The following is a 22302-nucleotide window of genomic DNA, read 5'->3' as shown; positions in this document are numbered from 1 at the left end:
ACACACACACGTCTATGATCCCCTCCTCATGTCCAGGACCCCCCCCAAATCAATCACCCTCTGCCCAGAATCTGCCCCCCCATGTCAGAAATACCCCCCCCACACACACACACACGCACGTCTATGATCCCCTCCCCATGTCCAGGATCTCCCCCGCGTCCATCACCCGCTGCCTCCGTCCACAATCCCCCCCCCCCCCCTTGGCCCAAGTTGCTGGGTGGGTTGTTCTGAGAGCCCCCCCCCCCGGCCCGGCCAGCTCCTCGGCCCCCCTCCCCCGCTCGCTCCCAGTGGTTCCTTCCCCGTTTCGCTCCATCCCCTCGCTCCATCCAGCGCCGCCACTCCGGAGCGGCAGCCAGAGCGAGCCCGGAGCGAGCCAGCCGGAGGCCCCTCGCGCCGGAGCCGTGGAAATGGTTTGGCGGCGGCGCTGAAGCCGGGCAGGGCGCGGAGAAGGCGAGAGACGCCCCCCAGCTCCGCGCACCGGACCCCGGATCCCCCCCTGCCCCCCGCGCCCCCCCAGCTCCCGGGCCAAAGGCGGGAGCATGCGGAATCTGCGGCTCTTTCTGCTCTGGGTTGTGACTCTGGCTGACACGCAGTGCCAAGGTAAGGGGGGGCCCCGCGCCCCCACCTCTTCTGTGTCCGCGCGGGGGAGGGGGGGCGAGTTGGCAAGTTGGTCGTGGGAGGATGGGCGAGGGCAGAAGGAGCGCGGGGGGGGAGCGAGATGGAAACCCCCCCCCGAACCCCACTAAAACACCCCCCCAATTCCTTCTGCAAACGCAGCAGCGGGGCCTGATCCTGGTGAAACTTCAGTGGCTTCGCTGGAACGGCTCCTGATTGGGGGGGGGCCGCTTCTTTCGTGGGAAATCGGGGGGGGGAATTGCATCTTCTTGGATCTACAGCTGGGGGGGGGTTAAGGGGGAGCCGCTTCCAGTCCCCCCCCCCCCCGAGTGTAACACCGGTGGGCAGCCTCGGCTTCTGCCCTGTATTTGTGTATTTGTGTTGCTCGGAGAAAAGTTCGGTGGCCGAAGGAGCGGGGCGGGGGGGGGGCCGGAAGGCTGGAGGGGGGGACGGGGAGGAAGAAAGGGAGGAATGGCAGAGAGGAGCAGTCACACGGATGCCAAGGAAGGGGAGGAGAGAGCGGGACGGGGGAATGTGGGGGGAAGGGCAGGGGAGAGGCTGCGATTTCAAGTTATAAAGGGGGGGGTCCGAGCCGTGTTTGTACAAGTTCTGCGGGGCAAGCCCCTCGCGGGGTGCAGGGGGAGGCTGCTTTCCCGGGAACCCCCCCTCCCCCACGCTGGGGAGCGGCTCCCAGGCCAAAACCGCTGGCTGGAGAACAGCTGGGACCAGCCCGCCAGGGAAGGGGAGCCCCTGGCTGGAAAGCTCGGGAGCTGGCATGAAACCCTGCTCTGTGCCCGCTTGCGGGGGGTGGGGGGTAGCTGGACTGGAGTCCCGGGTGCCCCCCCCCCCATCCGGACGGGGACCCTTCCTGGGATGCCTTGTGCTGATGTCGCAGCAAAGGGAAAAAAGGGGGAATTTGTGTTTGGAGCAGGGGCGTCTGTCTGTGAGATGCCAGGGGGATCCCTCCCCAGGGGCAGGGGAGCTGGGTGTGTGTGTGGTAGAGGCGGAAAGGGAAAGATTCCCCCGGCTAAAGGAGTAACTCAGCCTCCTTCTGCAGATGTCTCAGCTCCCCCAGGAATGCCTGAGCCTGGAGTTCTGGCTGATAAGGCTGCTGGGGGTTGTTTATCTAGCTGGTCGCAGGGACCTGTAGAGAGCTAGAAGATTCAGGCCTGGTCCTTCCTTGCAGACCGAGAGCTGAGCTGCCTCTCCGAGAAATGGAGGGGCCTCGGGCTCCCACTGGAAAGTAAGAAGGCCAAGCCCTGCCAGGGTGGGTGGGGGGCGCCTGGCCCAGGAACACGTCCCCCCTGTTCTGATCTTGCCCGGAAGGTGTTATTGCTGTTTGTCCTGCGGTCCCACCCAGTGGGCCGGTTGTGCCAGGTGCTGCGCAGAGACAGGAGAGACGGTCCCTGCCCCAAGCACTCACAGTCCGAATAGGACATGACCCTTAGGCCCATTTTACAGAGGGGGCAAACTGAGGCCTAGAGAGACTTGCCCAAAGGCCAGCAGGCAGGCAGTGGCCGAGCTCTGCGTGCCCAAGTTCCAGGCTAGTGCCCCAAAGGCCAAGCTGGCCAGGCTGCCTCCTTCCCAGCGGCTGGCTGCTTGGTGGGCCCATGGGGCAAATGAGTTGGCTGGTTCTGGGGGTCTGTGTTGCGGGAACACCGCCTCCTCTTGGGGCGAAATAGCCTCCACCAAATGGGGCATGGGAGCCTGAACTCCAGTGCGGGGCTGGAGCGGTTCCCCCCACCAGGGGATGAAACACCTCTGGGGGGGCAGTTTGCAAAGGGCCCTTGCCCAGCCCCCGTCTCTGTGCTCCTGGTACAGAGGCCTCCAGTGCCTGCAGGTCCCTCCTGCTACAGCATTCATTTAAAGGGGGGCGGGAAAGTGTTGCTAAGATGCTGGGAAGAAAATGAAACAACAGGGGTTTAAAGGGGAAAAAAAGCCTCTTACACTGAAAGATCAGGCGGGGGGGGCAGGGCAGGGCAGGGCAGGGCAGGATAAATACGTCTCATCCTCCACCCCCACCCCCGTTGCCAGACTCTGGGAACCACTGTGGGTCTTTACTTCAACTGAAGGAACAAAAGCTACAGTTCCCCCCCTAAACTGTGCCATGTGCATTTAATTGGAGGGAAGGTGGTGGTGGGAGGGGGGAGCTGGTTGCAGGAGTGAGGGAGAGTGAGCAGAAATATTTCCCTTTTTATGAGTATAACTCTTGGGAACCAGCGCGAGGGGAGGCAAATGGGCTGAATCTGATTTACTCCTGCGGCGGATTTGATCCGGAGGGTGGCTTAAATCCCTGCCTTAGGGAAGAATACCCCTGGGGAGGCGAATGGCTAAGCAGGGCTGGCGATTTAGGAAGCAGGATTCTGGGAAAGAGGAGGCTCGGGGATCCGTTTTCATTCCCTTTCGAATGAACACCCCTCCGCCCCCCGTTTTTCTGTCTGCTCCCCACTGCTCTGCATGACACCAGGGGAGCCACTTGTGTTGTTTTTCCAGGGTTTGCGGGGTGTGCATGGGGATTCTTGTAAGTTTCTTTCTCTTGCCGACTACCTCCTCCTTCGGAAGCTGTTTGGATGGGTTAGGTCTGGGGCAGGAGGGGTTTTCCTTCAGGGTTGTTATCAGGCAGAAACGGAGCAGGGATTGGGGGTTGCAGAGTGTTTGGGAAAACTGTGACCCACCCCCCCAGGAGATTTATATAAATGAGCTTTATAGATGGAGAAAGGGGTGGGGGGGGGAAGTGCTGGAGTATTGGGGGGGAGAAAGGACGGGGGGGGGGATCTGTGCCATTCATGTGGTTTGAGCTCACGCACACACACACGCACAGACACACACACACACAAAGATGTTGAATGGGTTTCATCATTCTTCATTTCTCACTAAATAATTTTCTGTATCTTATCTAAATGAAACCCATTATTCTTCCCCCCAGTTCAATCACTCGCTGTGATTATGCCTCAAATTGAAATATTTATTCATTTTCCGGGTGATTCTTTATCCCTTTCTCTCTGTGTGGGTCCCCCCCACCTTTTTTTCCCCTTCCTTTCAGGGAAGAGCAGCAAAATTGCAAGAGCAAAGACTACAGCTAATCAGGAGAAGTGTATGTGCTTCAGGAGGTGGGGGTGTCAGCTCATGGGGGTGGGAAGTGGCCAGGGTAGAGTTTTGTAAGGAGGGGGTATGCAGGCAGGTAGAGAGGAGGAGTGTGCTTCATATTGCTTGGAAATATGGGGGGGGAGATGTGCTTCCCAAATCCCTCCCCCAACAGAAACACATGCATAAAATGCTTTGATCTTGCACCCCAGATGGCAGCTAGACAGAAGGAAGAGGGAGTGCTGCCACCGGCTGGCTTGCTCCATGCAACAGGGCGAGCCACAGTGAACTGGTTACAGATCCCTTGTCATGTGTCACCCCCCGGGCACTTCACATCCTGCAAAGGGGAGGAGGAATTGGGAGTCCAGGACTCCTGGGTTCTATCCCCAGCTCTGGGAAGGGAGTGGTGGTCTAGTGGGTAGTGCAGGGTGGTTTTGCTATGTGTCTGTCTGGCCTGCTTTCCTTGCAGTTGTAGGGCGGCCTCTGGGCTGTCTGTGAAATGGTGATAAACCCACCTGGGGGGGGGGGGGGGGGCTGGGAGGTCTTAGTCAAGGTGTGTGACCCCCTGCCAGAGACACCCCCATTCAGCGTGGGGTTTGCCTTCTCCTCCAGTCCCAATGAACAAAGTGTTCCTGTGCCTTTAATCCCCATCCCATCCTTCATGACCCAGACCTGGCTTCCCATGGCAGGGACCAGGGAGCCGTCCCTGGCCTCAATTAGGACAGAGTCGCTAGGACTGGAACATACCAGGATAGATGCGTGGCCACCGAGAGTGAGAAAGAAAGAAAGAGGTGGATACATTCTATTTATCTTGTTGTTTATTCAGCTGTTTTCATCAGCTAGTGGGTACATTACTGGTGAATAATATTTTCATTATTCAGTCCATTTAGATAGATAGATAGACAGGGTGTATGGGGATGGATGGATGGATAGATAGAGGGGGGTGTATGGGGATGGATGGATGGATGGATAGATAGATAGATGGCTGGATGGGGAAAGAGAGAGAGAAAGAGGGTGGATGGGGCTAGATAGATACACATGTGGGTGTATCTGGCTGGTTAGATGGAGGGGTATCTATGGGGCAGTGTGTATTGCGATGGATGGAGCGGGATGGCTGGCTGGTTAGATGACGGGGTGTTCCTAGGAATGGGTAGTTAAAGGGGTATATATAGGGATGGATCAGATGTTACAGTGCTGAGGGCAGTATAAGAATCTATATATGTTGTTAGGTAGAGGGGTATTTATGGGGATGGATAGACAAATGGACAGAGGGGTGGGGGTGTGGATGGACAGAGGGGTGGGGGTGAGGATGGATGGATAGAGGGGTGGGGGGGCAGAGGGATGGATGGACAGAGGGGTGGGGGTGAGGATGGACAGAGGGGTGGGGGGGCGGAAGGATGGATGGACAGAGGGGTGGGGGTGAGGATGGACAGAGGGGTGGGGGTGAGGATGGACAGTGGGGTGGGGGGGCAGAGGGGTGGGGGTGCGGAGGGATGGATGGACAGAGGGGTGGGGGTGAGGAGGGATGGGTGGATGGACAGAGGGGTGGGGGTGCAGATGGACGGACGAATGGACGGGGTGGAGGTGCAGACAGACAGACAGTGGGGCAGAAGTGCGGACAGATAGTCTCTCCCCTGGAGAAGCAGGCAAGGAGCCGGCAGGATGTGGTTTCCAGACCTGTGCAGACTTCGTGCCTGCGGAGAGCTCAGGCAGGTCTCGGTCTCGGCCCCCCGTGCGCGTGGCTGCTGCGTTGCCGGTTCCCTTCCCCCCCGTGCCAGCCGCCCCCCGGCGAGCGGCAGGTAAATATTGTCAGGGCTGCGCGGGCAGTAATAGCGGTTTGGCTGCAGATTGATTAGTGCTGTGTAAAAACTCGGCGCCCGGCGGCCCCCCTCACTCACCCCCGCATGCCGGCTGCTGCCTGTGCCACTTCCCTGCCAGCCGCCCTGGCCTCCGGGGGCCCCGCAGGGGAGCTGGGGGAATCGCTGGCATCGCAGCCTGGCCGAGGCATCGGGGGGATGGGGGGGGGGTTATAGGGCAAACTCTGTGCTGGGGCAAGCGACTTCCCTTTCCCAGCGTGGGGGCCATCACGGGGTTATGGGGGGAGCCCCCCCCAGACGGCTGAAGTCTTTAGGGACTGGAGAAATACAGTGTGGGTGGGTGGCCCCATGCGTGTCCGGCTGTCTGCTCTCTGTCTCCATATTCCCGTGTCCTAGCCTGCTCTCAGCCTGCCGGCGGTGTGAGGGTTAAAGGGTCATCTTGTCATGCCCAGTGTGGATTTCCTGGTGTGGGGGGGAAGAGATGCCCCACAGCCCGGCCCCTCCCACTTATGGGGCACGCAGGCTGCAAACGTTCCCATCTCCGTCTCCTGGCGGCTTGGCAGGGGCTGGCTGAGCTGCTCCCCGGCCCCCCTGCCGCCAGGACGGTGCTGTTCAGCTCTAGGACCCCCCTTTCCCCCATCCCTCTGCCCAACGCAGCAGAGGAAGAGGAGGAGGACGGAGGGTTTGGTCCCCTTGTCTTGTCCTCTATGTGTGAGCGGCACCAGGGCGGGTTTCTAGCTTCCTGCTGTCCTGTCCAGCCCCAATAACCTGAACTGACTCCCGGCGGGGGACCGCGGCCCTGTTCCGCCGGCTGCTCTGGAATTTGACCCTCGTGTCTCTGACTCCCACCCCCCAGCAGCCTCTGCGGCTGACCCACGGCAGGCCTTTCTCCCCCCACCCCGGCACAAATGTGACACGCCACCCGGCTGGAACCACGGGCCCGTCTGCCTTCCCCGATCAATTCCATCCGCTGCAGGCACCCGGCTGGGCTCTGAAAGCAGCAGGAGGGAAATGCGGGGGCTGCAGGAGAGCTGGATTCCCTGGGGAGGATGTGCCGGCCCCGATTCACCAGGGCATAGCTGGGAAGAGACCTAGGTTTTCTGGGACCCAGATGAGAACCTGCCCACTAGGCTCTGCTGCCTCGTGCAGAGGTGGCAAAGCCCAGATCCCTAGACCCTGGGGCGGGGGACGGTACGGGCAGTTGGGGCGTGCGCGCTGGGGGTCACGTGGGCGTGGCTGTGAAAGGCGACTCCAGAAACCGGGCACAAGCCGGACTCCAGGCAGGCTGGGCACCGGCAAAGCAAAGCAGGGTTAGTGGAGCCGGGGGGCGGGGAGATGGAAGGCAGGGCTGGTGTGAGGATCCCTCTGCTCGGGGAAGTGAGCTGTGGGGCCCAGCTCCCTCCGCCCTGTTCCATTTCAGCGGCTCAGGCCCGTGTCTCACTGCAAATGCAAACTGCCCCTGGGGATCAACGGCCGCTGGGCCCATCCATGTGCCCTGGACTGGGGGAATCTCCCTGCACACCACAGCTGATCAGTCCTCACCTCCAGCCCCGGAGGCAGGGGTTGGTATGATCAGCTGCATTTTCCAGGTGGGGAAAGTGAGGCACGCAGGCGGGGAATGATTTGCTCCAAGTCACACGGCCAGCCAGTGGCGGAGCTAGAAATGGAACCCAGGAGTCCTGGCTCCCAGGCCCTTGCCCCAGAGCTGGGGAGGGAGCTCGGGCATCCTGGCCGCTCAGGCTCATTCTTAAACCTCTAGACAACCCTGCCTTCCCCCCAGAGAGCTCAGCGGAGTGGCTGGTCCCTGAGAACCCACTGCTAGCGCTCACCGAAAGGGCAGTAGGAAAAGCGAGAGCCTGTGATCTGGGTCCGAACCCCAGAGCTCTCTAGGCAAGTCTTAACGGGGTCCCCCCTTCTTCAATTCTGCTCCAAACCTCCCCAGAGCTGGAGGGCGTCCCGAGCCAGCTCCGGGGCAGCCCTCCTCCTGGGAGATCGGCAGCCCCCGCCGTCCGGGACCGGCTGTGCTCCGAGGAGGTTTAAGAGCTGGGGTGCACGGTGGAGCCAGCAAGATGTGCTGATGCATTGTGGGGGGAGGAGGGGAGACACCCATGACTAACGGGCCGTCAAACCGGCCACTCACTCACTGCCCCCCAGGGATCCATGCGGCCCCGTTCATTCCGCCTCCTGGTGGGAGGGTTATTTATTTTGATTGCACCTGACACCTGTCAGCACGCAGCTCAGCACAAACAGCCCGGCAGGGCCGGCTGCCCCTCACCCCCACCTCGCAGGGCTTTTCGTGCCGTAACCTCATCATCCGCGGCTGGCTGCAGGGAGCCCCCGCAAAGCTCCAGCCACCCATCCCCCTGGGCGGTGGATCTCCCAACGGTAGCTCCGCTGAGCCCGATGCTGGGCGCTGCCTTTCGCACGCTCCGCCGGCCTGCCGCCATCCGGCCAGGCCCAGCGTCCTGGCTGCAAGTGACTCTTGGGTAGGAAAGTCAGCAGCTGATAGTAACAAAATCCACTTGCTGTAGAGACAATTCTCCCCGATTCCCGGGAGGGCAGGGTTAGAGCCCTCAGCCTCCCAGTTCAAAAACACAGGGCTTGCCCATTTGAGTTAAGGGTGCGCTCCCTCAGCTAGCAGCAGTAGCAGGCCTCTTATCCTCTCTGTGGGTAGCCACTAGAGGGTGACCTCCAAGCAGCCCCCGCTGCCTGCTGCCACCCTCTCCCCACACTCCCTAGAGCTGTGCTCCGTTCGGATCATGCTTTGCGTTCCAACGAGCCGAGTTTCCACCCTGAAGCTGTCGCCTGCCCCCCTGCCGGCAACACCCCCTTCCCCAGCTCTCTCCCCATGGGATGCTTCCCTCCCCCGCCACCCCAAGCTCCAGGGCTTCTATAGGGTTCGCAGATCCTGCTGCAGATCTCTGCTCAGGACTCCCCGGGATCAGCCCTGCTCCTGCTGCAGAGCAGAGCAAGTGCGTGGTGTTAGCCCCCTGCCTTGTTCCTCAGGGCACCGGGGCCTTCAGCCCGACAGCTGTCGGGCAGCTCCAACCCTTGGGCTTCCGCACTGGCCCTCTGAACAAGCCAAGTCCAGTTAACGATTCCTCTGGATTCCAGGAAATGCAGCCGACCCTGATCCTCTTGCACAGTCGTCTGCAGGTGGGAAACGCTGCTCCCCCCCAGCACACTCGGGTTTTGCACCATCTTTGCACTGTTGCAAATGAGCGATGTTGCGCCGTTAAAGCCAGTGGAGATTATGCCATTGATTTCAACGGGAGCAGGGTGGAACCCTAAGACAGCTTAGTCTAGGTAGGAGACAGTGCGGTCTAGTGGCTAGGGCCCCTAAATTGGGAGGCTGGAGACTCAGTTCTGTTTGCAGCTCTGCCACTGACTTGCTGGACGACCTTGGGCAAGTCACTTCCCCCCCTCCCTGTGCTCAGTTTCCCCATCTATTACCTGGATTACCAACGCAGGCCTTACTGTGTGAAATGCTGTGAAGCTGGTGGGTGCCTGCTCCTCCACAGGAGCTAAGCCCAGGTTGTGCTATTTATCTAGAGATGAATCTATCTAATGTTCGGGGTGCTGTAACCCCCGCTCTAAACAGCATCTAGCATCTCTACCTGTTTGATCCATCCACAGTCTACCGCTGCACACTCTGCAGAGAGACTCAGGGATGAAAGGAAACCCGTTTCTGTCAGGGTGGGTGCATGCACAAAGTGCAGCGAACCTGTGTAACTCCCTGCAGCAGGAAAAGCGGCACCCGAGCTTAGAGACAGGCAATAGCCCAGATGTTGCCGAGTATGGGACAGGAGTGCGGATGACCCAGAAAAGATTCTTGGGAATCGTCTCTGCCAGGGAAGCGGTGGGATCCCTGTCGTTCAGGACACTTCAAACACGTAGCTGGAGGTTATTGCACAGGGAAGGATCCTTCGTCAGCTGGGGGAGACTGGGTCCATCAGGGCCATTTCTTCTCTGATTGGACACACTGGTGCCCACGCCCCCTCACACCAGTCTGGCAGGAAAGAGCCATTAAAGTGAGTGGAACTAATATATTTTAGTCTGCCAGAGCCGCATGAAGGGGCCTTAGTGTCACTGAGAATCAGGCCCCCAGGCAGTTCCAATGGCGAGGAGACCATTCAAAGGGTCCTCCACCCTCGTGTGTCAAGGCACAAGTTGATTGTTTGCCCTCCACCATCCTTGCGTGGCTGTGAAGTCACTGCTGCGCTCCACACCAGAGGTGGCTGCATTTCAGCGGTGGATGAGCAATCCCCATACAGCATTGCTTCATGCTTTTAAATAGCTGCTGCGCTCCACCCCAGAGGTGGGTGTCTTTCAGGGTTGGGTAATTGATCCCTGGACAGTGTTGCTTTGTGCTGTTAAATAGCTGCTGCATCTTACCCCAGAGGTGGCTGCCTTTCAGAGGTGGGGGAAGCAATCCCAGCATGCAGTGCATACTTTGCAAAGCGTGTTGGGGTTGTGAGATTGCCCTCACTCCAGGGCTTCTGCTGCCATAGGGCACAGGAGGCCGGATACCAGATGCAATGGCCCCCTTCTGCTGCAGCAAGCCTTTCGCTGGGGAATGGACTGGGGGCTCGGAAGTGACAGGCGGGGACAGGGGGACTCGGAGCAGCCGGGATGGCTCAGTGCTGACCCTGTTCTGGAAGGGAGGATTAGAGCTAATGGACAGCGTGTCACCATGGCTGTGTGGGGGCTGACCCAGCAAATTCCATCCCCTGCCTTGAGTCAGAGATTTCTTGCTCTCCTGCCCATTTTAGTATCCCAGGGAGCCTCCTTTCCCACCCAGATCCCCGGCACTCAGCCCCTCCCAGCCCCTGCACTCAAAGCCATTTAGGAAATTGGGACCCTGAGTGAGACCCGCTGGGACTCGCTGGGATTAAAGGGCTTAAATCCCTGGGGGGGCGGGGGGGGGGGTTGGAGCCAACCAGCTCTCCAGGGTGAGGCCACCGTAGTTCCCCGCAGCAAGGGTGAGCTCGGGGGCTCTGGCCTTCGCTCGCTCCCCTGGTCCAGTGCTCTTGCTCGCTCGCTTCCCTGGCACTCGACCTCTTGTTCCCCCGGTCCGGTGCCCTTCCTCCCTTGCGCTCGCCTCCCTGGGCTGGCGCGTGCATTTGCCTGGGCTTGCCCTCTAGCTCGCCCCTAGGCTGGTGCTCCGGTCCATTGGCTCGCTTGGGGCTCTCTCTGTCATTAGGCCCTGTTGTCAGTCCGGCGGGTGGCTCTGCAGCCTCTCCCGCAGGGCTGTGGTCTCTGCCTACGATTCCTTTTGGCTGAGAGGGCAGGGGAAGAAACAAAGTCACCTTGGAGACCCAGTTTCATCAGTAGAAAGGGGACCGATTGTGGCGAAGTGTGTGTGTGTGTTGTGCGTGTTCCACCCTCTATTGGAAGGAATCAGAAATGTCCCCCTATGTATCATAAGCCCTATAGTGCTACCAGCTAGGGGAGATTCCCCGCTAGCTCCGGTGCTAGACCTCTTTTCAGCGTAGAGTTGCTGATACCATTTCGGGGGAGTCCTTGCTAAGCAAAGGTGGGAATTGCTAGGACAGCCGCCAGGCGAAGAGCTCCAACCTCCTAAGAGACCCGGAGGCTTTGCCCCGATTCTGCAGTGAACGCAGGTGGAGCCGTTTGTGAGGGGAGCTCAGAACAAATGCCGGCATCTCAGGAGTTCCAGGGGCCTTTGTCTCTCCCCGAGGGGACAGGGCTGGGCTGTGGTGAATACAAAGGTGATTTTTTGCTGAGGCTGCTGGATGCAGACGTCCCTGTGACCCTCTCTGGCTCTAACTCCCAGCCTGTAGTGCCTGTTGTCACCTAAATCCTGCCCCGGCTGGGGCTGCTGACTGCACTTTGGGTCCCTCCCAGCCGAGGATAATGGGTGTCAGCAGAGGAGCCCGGATTCCTGGGTTCTGGCGCATCTCCCTGGTTCTGGAGGCTGAATTCCAACACGGAGGTGGGGGATGCAGCGAGCAGAGAGCAGTGGAGTTAGCAGCTTTGGGGTCCCTTCCCTGTTCCCTCCAAATCAAACCCCCTGTTGCTCCCTGGTTTTCCCAGCCTATTCCCTGGATTGCGCCCGGGGACATTGAGATTGTCGTGCAGCAAAAAGCCACCACTGGCTCCAGTGCGCCGTGCAGCCTGGCGGGGAAGCAGCTAGCAAGCCGTGGGCATCTGCAGGCCTGCCGTGCAAGGCGCGGGGGCGGTGGGAGGTGGGGGGAGTAGACGTGCCAGGCCCAGAGGCTCCTGTCGGGTTGTGAGCGGCGCTAGCAGGTTCCCCCTGGGCCGAGGCCTGGGGAAACGTGACTTTCCCAGAGTAGAAATCCATGTAGCATCAAATATCGTTATCCCCGGGCACGTCAAGGGAGGGAGCGCGGGCGAACCAGGAGGCCAGCGCAGAGCGACACGCGTTGTGGGTGTGGCCGATCAGCCGGGTGCGAGGAGGTGTCCTGGGAGCTAGCAGCTTGCAATCCACTTCTCCACTTCCCCAGCTTGTGGTGAGATTCCCCGGGCTCCCCCTTCCGCCCCCCACACATACAGCTGTGCCACACAGCACAGGAACTGGCAGAAAGCCGGCAGGGTGGATTTCTAATGCCGTTAAATATTAATAATGCTTTGCCCGTCTCTGGCACCTGCCAGCTGGGGAGATCAAAGCCCTTTGCAACCATTAGCGAATTTACCCAGGAGCTGGGTAAATATTTACAGATGGGGAAACTGAGGCACAGGGAGGGGAAGTGTCTTGCCCAAGGTCACCCAGTGACTCAATGGCAGAACCAGTACTAGAACCCAGGAACCTTGCCCCTTCTTCCGGCACCCCATGCTGTAACCACTAGCCCACATTCCCTCCTGCAGCTGGGAATAAGACCCAGGAGCACAAGCTGGCTGGGAAATGGTTTTCCCATCCCATGAAAATGCTGGAGATTTTGAAGAATTTCCCGGGACCTTTTGGAATTATTAATGAAAAGCCAGAGGGAGAAAAAGACCCACCCCAGGGCAGCCAAGAACCTGGTGGTTGGACACTCGCATGAGATGAGTGGGACCCAGGTTCAAGTCCTGCTCTTTCTGACTCAGAATGGCCTGGAACCCAGGTGTCCCGTGTTCCACATGGGTACACACACACACCCCATGGGGACCCTCACGGGACACGCCCACCTAGGAACACACACTCGTTCGTGCCCCTTTGCACGTGGATACGCACTGCCTGATGCTGCGGTGCATCCCCATAGGAGGCGACGGCTGTCCGGCACCCGCCCCCCACGGGCTGGCGTTTGGTGCTGGTAACTCAGGGATTATAGCTAACTCTCCATAAAGATTCCCCTAATTGCTTGCCTTACCTCAGGTTTTATCATCAAAGCATCCGTTATTCCCTCTCTAGCCTCCTTTTCTTTTTATTATCTCTTAATTAATCACTCTGGCTTTCACACTTAGCAGATAATTACGGTCTCCTGGGCACACGGCTCATTTTCATAACCTCCTGCTCCGAGTGGCGAGTGGGCGGGAGAAGAAGGGATGGAGGAAAAAAAGGAGGAGAGGAAAGTGGGGGGGGAAAGAGGTGAGGTGTAATAGATCGGCCTTCTCTGCTGTCATGTCTCCCCCTACAGGCTGCGGCTCACAGAAGATAAGGGCTCTACTACTGCTGCTGCAGCTAACAGGGATCCCAATCCACACACGTGAGCCCAAGCCCCCCTGCAATCAGCAGATTGCCATTAGTTTGATGGGCCCTGCAGCCAGAGGCCCCACAAGTTCCAGCCTGGGTGTGTGGAGGGTGGGATGGGGGGGTGGGGAAAGAAACGTGAGCCAAGGGAAGATGTGGGGAGGATTGCTGGACCAGCGCAGGGCGGGCAGAGCCTGTTACCCAGCTGCCTGGACAAACCTGTGGGTGAGCGGGAAAGAAAAACGGGGAGAGGCCGCCTTGAGAAAGCAGCCCCCCACCTCAGCTTTGCCCCGCCACTGTTCAGAGGGTCCAGTTTTGCCTGCTTCCCGAGAAGGGCAGGTGACTGCCAGGGGCGGCTCTGGGGATTTTGCCGCCCCAAGCACGGCAGGCAGGCTGCCTCCGGCGGTTTGCCTGCGGAGGGTCCGCTGGTCCCGCGGCTTCGGCGGACCCTCCGCAGAAGGCAGCCTGCCTGCCGCCCTCGTGGCGCCAGCAGAGCGCCCCCCGCGGCTTGCCACTCCAAGCACGTGCTTGGCGTGCTGGGGCCTGGAGCCGCCCCGGCGACTGCGCAGGAAAGTTCTCAGCAAGGCTAGGGTTAGAGGCAGCATGGCCTAGTGAGTAGCGACTGTCACAATTGCATGATTTAAAAAGAAAAAAGCACAATTCAGTGAAAGCCGTTTAAGACCTGCTCCCGAAACTGCATTTTCTGTCAGCGTCAGCATCTCAAACACCAGACCTGGTTGGGAATTTTTTAAAATTTTTTTTTATTTTTTGGCCAGAAAATGCAGATTGGTCGAGACCGAAACTTTTCATGGGAAAGGGGAGGGTCTGACACATTTTTTTGACTCCACAAAGCTTGGAAGTTAGCAAAACATTTTCGAAATGAAAAATCCGGGTTTTCCCCATGCGAAATGGCGGCCTGTTTTGAAATGTCAGCTCCTTCCCATTTGGTGTTTTAAATTCAAAATAGAAAGTGGTTGAAAAACCCAAAACAAACATTTCAAAATGATCAAAACGAAACATTTTGATCAGCCTGAGCTGAGTGTCTTTTCAGAGCAGGAACATTTTTGCAATTTAACTTTTCGTCCCACTTCAGGACAGGAACATTTTTTGCAGGTTGGGAAAACCATCCCCCTCCCCCACTCTCCGCCAGCTCGGCCAACTAGAACAATGCAGAACTGGTGTGGGGGTCAGACAGATACAACCTAGTTCTTTCAGCCTCAGACCCGGGATCTCCCAGCCCTCTGGCCTGCTCTGGACTGGTTCCTGCAAAGCTCGCCTGTGGCCAGGGGCTGCGGCCATGCTTCATTTGGTCTCCTACAAACATAACCCTCCACTTTTCCCAGCATAGGTAATGGAAACTCCTTGCCCAGATAACTTCTGCCAGTGCGGCAGCAGCGCAGATCAGAAGAAGGAGCAGTTTGCATTGACTACGCTGGTGTAAACGGCTGCTGGGCAAGGGAGAATCCAACCCAGCAACCCCGAGCCACGTTCTCCTTTGCGCTAAGCCCCCTTTTCCTGGCTCCGGCTGGGTGAAGAGGCCTCAAGGCGAGTGTGCCTGTCATTTCCACCCAGTTTAAGCCCCCTCGACGTGCCAGAGGCCGAGGTGTCAATTAGAATTCAGGCCACCGTGCCGCGCCGAATTCCGCGTTATCGTCACCGCTGTCCACCTCCAGAGCGAACCGCCTGAGTGGGAGCCAGGCTGGTCTTTGTCTGCCGTCCGGCTGTCCGCCCTTCCCTGCCCCGCCACGCCAGGCCTGATTCTCACTGACCACGCGTGGAAAGGGGCCCCTTCCCGCTCTGAGGCCCACGCTCATTCACGCAGAGAAATGGGACGCAAGCCCCTCCACGTGTATCTCGCTGGCTGGCTGCATTTGGGAAAACAAACCCAACACTTTAAAAAGAAGAGGGGGGGGGACCCCGTCCTTTTCATCCCCAGGCTGGAATGTAACAGGTTGCCAATGCTGCCATAGCAACTGGGGGGGGGGGATTATAATCCAAATGGAAATCAAAATAAGGGGGGAAAGGGAGAGGGAGAGACAGACTGTAGTAAAGGGGAAGGGGGGGAGAGAAAACTTTTATTTCAAATCAGAGAGCAGTTGTATGCCTTGGAGGGGTTTCCATAGAAACAGCACAGAAAAGGAGATAGGCGAAGTGTGTGTGTGTGTGTGTGTGGCGGGCAGCAGCCCAATCGGAGTAAATGTTTAAAGGCCTGAGCAAACCCATTCAGAGATAATTAAGTAACAGACATCAGGTTCTCTTGGCTCTGCCATTGTTAAGGGCTCCAGACCCTTTTTTTTCCCCGTCCACAGCCGCCCTCCCCAAAGGAATAAAGTCCGTGAATGAGCGGAGGCTCTGTCCTCCCCCCACCCCCAGGTAGATCAGACAGGGGTGCTGAATGAGGAGCATGTAGGCTCGGGGACAGGGGATTAGAATCCTTATGCAAAGACAGGCTCTGCCCACTTGAGCTGAAGGAGGACTCCCCCAGCAAGCTGCAGGTTGCAGTAGTAGGTCTTTTATCTTTTCTGGGGGCTGGACACTAGAGGATGATACAAAAGCCAGGGCCTAATCCATAGCTCCTTGAAAACAATGGAAATTTGCCACATCCCATTCCTCCGATCTCAGCCCCAAAGGGAGTTCAAAGTGTCTGAACCAGCAGGGGCTATTTTTCCTTCCTCTGGGAAGTCTGTGGCTGGGTGTTTTGGCATCCGAAACTCCTGTTCGGGGTCCCCAGGTTTGCAGACTCAATGGGGTTGGCTGCTTTGAGTCCCATTCATAGACCTGGTGGGGTCCCGCCCTGTCTCTGCAGGGAGATGAAATACCTTGTGGCTTATCAGGTCGGGGGTGGGGAGGGGGATGAATCTTCCAATTTCACAGTTAGTCAAAAGATTCCCAAGAACAAAGCAGGGCTGGTTTCCATGCCCCAGGGGAATGCGTTTTCCTAACTCCCTGGTGATGAGCGACTCTGAACTCCCCTGCGCTGATCCGCATTAACCCTTTCAGGTGGGGAGCAGAGTTCTTCTCTTTTATTTACTTGCAAGTGAATTTCAAATGAACAGTAAAAAAAAAAGTTTCCGAAAGGGGATTTCCCAGGGAGCTGGGTGAAATTTGCCAGGCTTCAAGCTCGTAAGCAGTTAAGTGTCCACAACACTTTACTGAGGGGGGGAGGGGGAGACAGCCCGCTAGTCATTGAAAAGCAAAGCGTACTGGTATCGTACACTTGGGAGTCATGCGTTTCAGATCAGCTAGTCCCCTTTTTAAATGCAAATCAAATCAATGCCATCTGGGCATGTCAGGTGCTGGTCTCTGGTCCAAACCAGCCCCATGGAGATGGTCCCGTCCCATGGTGCTCTGCTTTCTGCACAGGTGTTCCTGCTCTGGCCACGGGTGGGGGACAGGCCAATCTGCCTGGGAGACGCAAGCATGGCTTTTCTGGCTGAGTACAGAATGGGTGGCGTCACGACTTCAGGGTTCTATTCTTTGTTCTGCCACCGGTAGCTGCTGCATGAGCCCGGACAAGTCGCTGCATCTCTCTGTGCCTCAGGCCTGGCCTACGCTTAAAATTTAGGTCGATATAGCTCCAGCGCTCGCACGTGGCCGTGCAAAATCCACAGCCCGGAGCGCCAGAGCTCCGCCGACCGAACGCTCAGAAGGCTTCTGTCGAAACTCACTCCCGTCGCTCGGGGAGGCGGTTTTCCAAAACCCGTTCCGGCAGCATAGGCTGCATCTGCACTACATGGTTGTGCCAGCGTAGCTATGGCATCGGAGGTCTGCCACGCTAGCCCCCGTAGTGTGGACAAGCCCTCACTTTCTCTCCCCCTCTGTGCAATAAGGGTTATTCTGTGCAGGTGAGATCGGACCGTGAGTTCAGGCCGCAGCAGGAATTTCATCCCCTGCACCGTCCCTGTGGGTTGTGGCAGGAGATTGCTCAGGGGCCCGATCCTCGCCACCAGCTGCCAGTGCGCCCAGGAGCAGAAATGCCCGGGCCACAGTCTGCCCTGGACATTCAGGGTTGCGAGCATTTGGGGAGGCAGGTTTGTTCCGGGTCCATCTCTTGATTATCTGGCTTGGGTGCGAATTCAAGAAGTGGCTTGGGGTGCATCTGTCTGGGAGACCCTCGTCGGCCCTTACCTTGGGAGGGAGGGGAGAAAGCGCTGATTTAGATCTTGCTTTCTCTTTCAGGAGCCCTAGCCCCCACTCTGTCTCCCCAGGGTCTGTCTCTAACCTCTTTCTCCCCTCCCCCCACCCGGATTTCTCCCCCGTTGCCCTCCAGACACCTTGCTCCTCTCCCTGTAAAGATAAAGGAGAAATTGAGGGGGGTCCTAAACCCCGTTGGTGGGGGGTGCAGCTTTGTCTAAGGGGCCTTTGGGGGGCTGCTTGAGCTCAAATCCTGCAGATGGGAATGGAGAGTTGATTCCTACCTGGGAGATTAAAGGGCTTGGCAGCCCGCTGAGCTGTGGCAGAGGAGATGGGCTGGGGGAGTGGGCTGGGAAGTCGCCTTTGATGTTGAGTCAAGGCTTGAAACAAAATGGGTCGGTGTGTTAGCGAGGAGCCAGGGGTGGGCCGGGCCCAGGATCAGGACCACCGGCTGGGATGATGGAGGCAGAGCAGAGAGCAGGAGGGAGCGAGCTGGCCTGCCTGGAGCCAGATGCTCGTCAGCAGCCCCTTAATGGCTGGGAAACTTTAGAAGACCCTTCTCGGGGCGCTCTGGCATTTCCATGAAACAGGGCTGAACAGGAAGCAGAGGAGAGACACAGGGACAGACAGACTCGACAAGCCTGGGATCAGAGGCGACCTCCGGGCTGGGTCAAATGTGGCCGCACCCCCAGCTGGCACCCGCTTGTGCTGGGAGACCTGGTGTTACAGGGGTCTCCGAGCCGGGCTACAGACTTGGACAAGTCAGAGAGGGAGCCGGGTCCTGGGGCAAAGCTAGGTCCCAGACAAGCTGCAAACAGGTTTCAATCTGCTCCTCCGAGGCCCTGGATTGGGGTGGGGGGGATAGCTGGGTTTGAGTCACCTGGTTTATAAGCATCACCGGCTTGGCCCACCCAGTCCCTGTGAGAAGCTGGCCAGCCCCAGGCTGCGGTTGAGTGCAGTCACTGTGTGTCATCACTAATCTGCGATGCAGCAGGCAGGGCTGTGAGTTCGGAATCCCACCGCTCCCACCATGGTTCGTTAGCAAAGCTAGGCAGGGAGAGCGGTGAGAAAGATCTTTACTGAGTGTGCAGAGAGGCCAGGGTGGTGTGTGCCGAGGGCTCTGCATTACTCCAGGAGCAGCCTGGCCACCGGCTTGCTCTCCTGAGCTGCAGATGTTGCACCATACAACTTCCCTTCTGGAACTTCCCTCTCCAGTTCGACTCACTCTGCGGTGGCCGCACTTCTCCTCTTTAAAAAATCTCCCAATTTTTAAGCCGATCTCCTGATTTTTTTGGAGTCGGACTCTGGGTTGTGGAACGCTTGGCCCTGGCGATGCTGTGAAATATCCCAGCGGAGAGGCTGCACCATGGCAAAGTGTGAGGCGGAAAAGTCCAGCGGTGTTAGGGCCTGAGTCACTCGAAGTTCCTGGAGGGAGTAACTCGTTTTGTGCAGCGCCGGCTCTATTGTGGGTGCTTAGATACTTCTGTGGCCTCTGTTACCGTCGTATCTGAGCAGCTCACAAGGTTGAATGTATTTACCCTCTCAACATCCCTGCGAGGCAGGGCTGTTACCCTGTGGTACAGGTAGGGAAACTGAGGCACGGTGTGGTTTGACTGAGGTCACACACAGCGTTTGCAGCAGAGCAAGAAATTGAACCTGGTCTCCCGAGCCTCGGTCTAGCAGCCTAAATGGCCAGCAGAGACTAACACAGGCCATTGTGTCTTGTGCGGAAGGAGCATCAGATACTGGGATGGTTACTAGTGTGGGTCTGTGTAACTATAATGTCGGGGAGGGGGGGAGATTCACCCATGATCAGCCCCAGATTTCCCAGAGCTCTGCTCCCAGTCAGACACCAAAATAAAGGCCCTTTATTCAAAGGGGCTCAGCACCCGCTGTGCTGGGAGTGCTTTGGAAAATATATCCCTGATTGTGGGTATCCTGCTCCGAGGGGGTTGAGCCCGAGCGCCTGGCGAAGCCAGCAGGAACCGGCCTGCCTGTTGCAGGAGCCAGCTTGCAACAAAAGACTCTGCAGAAGCAGGCAACCCCTCCCCCAAGCGCAGCTTCCAACACCCCTAAAGTTTGAACCCCGCATGGGATCGCCTGCCTCTCTCTTGTTTGGTGAGTCCGCTTGGTTTCCCCCAAGCCCCTGCAGCAGAGCAGAGGCAGGAGTGGAAAGCCGAGGGTTAATTACTAGGTTTCCTTTCCCTCTCTAGTCTTCCAGAGAGCCTTGGCAGGAAATTTCTCAAATTCCAGGCTTGTAGGATCATCCCTGGGCTTTGACCGCAAGAGCGAGGGAGAGAGAGAGAGCGCGAGCGTGAGGGAAAGAGAGAGAGAACTGCTCCAGCTCCATATTTTCTCTGCAGGGTTTACAAAATCCAGAGGGGAAGGAGGGGTGACGGAGAGGGATTGTGCCAAGGGAAAGATTCCCCGAGCAAATTCCCGATGCTAAGGCCCTGCTGGGTGCAGAGGGGGGATGGACGGAAAAGCTAGCTCGCCTTCAGAAAATGTCTCCAAACAGCGCCCCGGAGCTCCTTTAGGGAACACGTGGGGATCCAGAAAAGCTTCTATTCCGTGTGTGTGTGTGTGTGTGAGCGGCAGGAGCCGGCTTGTTCCACAGCCATGACTGAGTAGGAGTCATGATGGAGTTAGTGGCTCTTTTATTTGCATCTTCCTGTTTCCGTTCGCCCCGAGGGGCCAGCCGAGTCACCCCCACAACGCACCCCCCTGCCCCTGGGAAACCCGGAATTTGCACAATACCAGCGATAAGACGCGTGCTCTCCTCCCAGAGCCAGGGGCGTTTAATGGGGGGGTCTCGGTATTATGCATTGCGGGTGCACCCCGAGGGCGCTAGGCGCTGTACAGTCGTGTAACTAGGAGATGGTGCCTGCCCCAAAGCGCTTACCCGCCTACGTTGTCGTGAAAGGGGACAAGTAGCCCCCAGGCCACTGTGGTATAGCATTGACTTGTGGGGCTGCAGATGTAGGCTAGAGAGAGGCAGAGTTTGGGGGTCCGGGCGCTGAATCGGGCTCCGTCCATTGTGTCTTTGTTAAATGTGAACATCTGTCTGAGCCTCCGGAGCCTTCTGTGTCCTCGGCTCACAAAAGCCAGGGGCTAGGGAGAGAACGGCAGACTCGTGTCATTTGTGAGCGATGGCAGGCCTGGCCTCCAGTGGGGAACGGCGGCTGTAACCTGCCTGCACTTTAGTGAAAGGGCTGGGTGCTTTGGTGTCGGGCTGCAGGACGAGGTGGCTAACCCAGGTGGCTTAGCTGATGCAAAGCGTCTCCTAGAATAATGGTGAACCGGGTGACCTGTCGGCCCAAGGTGCTGAGAGATGGGAATCAGTCTGTGGGACCCGATTGGTTGTTGTCCTGCACCTCGTGCAGTTGTTTATACCAGCACCAAGCGGGTTTTAAAGCCACCAGGGTCAAAATGATTGCATTTGGTACCCTCTTTGCAGGGCAGCAGGAAATCAGCTCCATTGGGCATGATTGCCCACCACTAAGATGCAGTCACCTCTGGGGTGGAACACAGCGGCTGATTGCAAGCACACAGCAAACACCGCAGGAGCGTTTAGGACAGGAAGTGAAGAAGAATCCCGCTTCCAATTAGGGGTCAGCAATTCCCTTTTTCTCCTGACTCTCCCCAAAGCTGAGTCCCCCACCTCCCCACACCCCCCCAAGCAGCTGAACCGACTTCTCTTCCCTGGCAGGAGGGTTTGGGCTTTTGGGGGTTGTTCCTGCATCTGCTGCTGTGTCTGCCTTTCCAGCAGCGCCCGTCTCTGCCCTGGTTGTTTTAACTAGTTGTGTGCTAATGCAGACCAGCCCTCGAGGTTCTGGGTCAGGGCTGCCGGGAGAGGGCCACCCCCGCGCTGCTGATTACTTTGCAGCCAGCCACGGTCAGGGAGGAATGTACTGAAATTCCTTTTCCTCCCCATATTTTCTTTTAGCGCAGCAGATTGGCGGGGAGGGCGCAGACAGGGCCTGAAGGGAGGAGGACAAAGGGAAAAGGAGAGAAGGGAGCAGTGAGGGAGGCGGGATGAAGCCGGGAGTCCTGTGAAGGAGGAGAACATGTCAGCCATGGCTAATTACCCCGCTGTCCTCCCAAGCCGGGAGAGGCTGGTGGGAGGGCCGGGCTGGCAGGGATGCGCTGTGGGGAGGGAAGGGCATGGGGCACATGGGAAAGGAGATCCCCACCCTGGCCTCTCCCGGCCTGTTAGCGGGCGCCAGGGGCGGATGTGCTTTCTCGCTGATGTGCGGGGCCAGTCAGAGAGCAGGGAGCTCCCCCACGCCCCGGTCCCCACACAGCCCCTGGGGCCGTGCATGAGGCCTGCTCTCCCCCAGCGCTGGCCACGCGGGCTGGTTTTTAATTCAATCCGCTGCTTTGGGTGTCTCCCACAGCCCCGTCACACGGGGAGTGTGCTCGGAGCGGACGCCAGGCCGAAGCCTGACTCCAGCTGGTGTAAACCAGCCCAGCTCTGTGAGCATCCATGGAGCTAGGCCGATTTACACCAGTAGGGAATTGGGGCCTGTGGATTTACTCTGGGATGCTGGGGCGGGGGCAGGATCTGGGTCACTATTTGTGGGGGGAAGGGCAGTGGAAGAGGGGTGATGCCTGAGAGTAGTTTCTCCTATGGGCATTCACCTTTAGATTTGGGATATGTGTGTGGGGAGACTGGGGAGCAGAGGGAGGGGAGAATAGGAACCAGGATGGAGACAGGAGAAGCTGGGGATCAGAGAGAGATGAGAATGGGGGAGCTGAGTGTTGGGGTGCCTGGATTCAGAACTGCACAGCCATGTGTCCTAGCCCCTATAGCGCTTGCATGCAGTGGGGATTCTCCTTTAGCTCGGGTACGAGGGGGCAGGTGCTTTAGGAGCAGGAGGCTCCAAGCTCTGTTCTGGGCAGTCCTGGGAGTGGGTGGTGCAGCATGCCCCCAGCCATGATGTCCATAGGTGGCTCTGAATTTGGTCACCAGATTAGTTTCGCTCTGGAGTTGTCATGCCC

The 22302-nt window shown here is 58.2% G+C and overlaps 1 protein-coding gene across 1 annotated transcript in view; it reads left to right on the top strand.

Annotated features, from left to right (window-relative positions):
* Positions 1-334: 334 nt before the first annotated feature.
* The window catches only part of KIRREL1 (kirre like nephrin family adhesion molecule 1), an 86148-nt gene continuing 64180 nt past the window's right edge, over positions 335-22302 (top strand). Inside the window, exon 1 of the mRNA XM_044991133.1 lies at positions 335-600. Within this exon, the coding sequence (XP_044847068.1) occupies positions 540-600 (61 nt within the window). The 5' untranslated portion in view covers positions 335-539. The remainder of the gene's footprint in view (positions 601-22302) is intronic.

This window comes from Mauremys mutica, chromosome 17 (genome assembly GCF_020497125.1).
Source record: "Mauremys mutica isolate MM-2020 ecotype Southern chromosome 17, ASM2049712v1, whole genome shotgun sequence".
Classification (NCBI taxonomy): Eukaryota; Metazoa; Chordata; order Testudines; family Geoemydidae; genus Mauremys; species Mauremys mutica.
The sequence above is the reverse complement of the archived record's forward strand: the minus strand, read 5'-3'. Positions and strand labels throughout refer to the sequence as shown.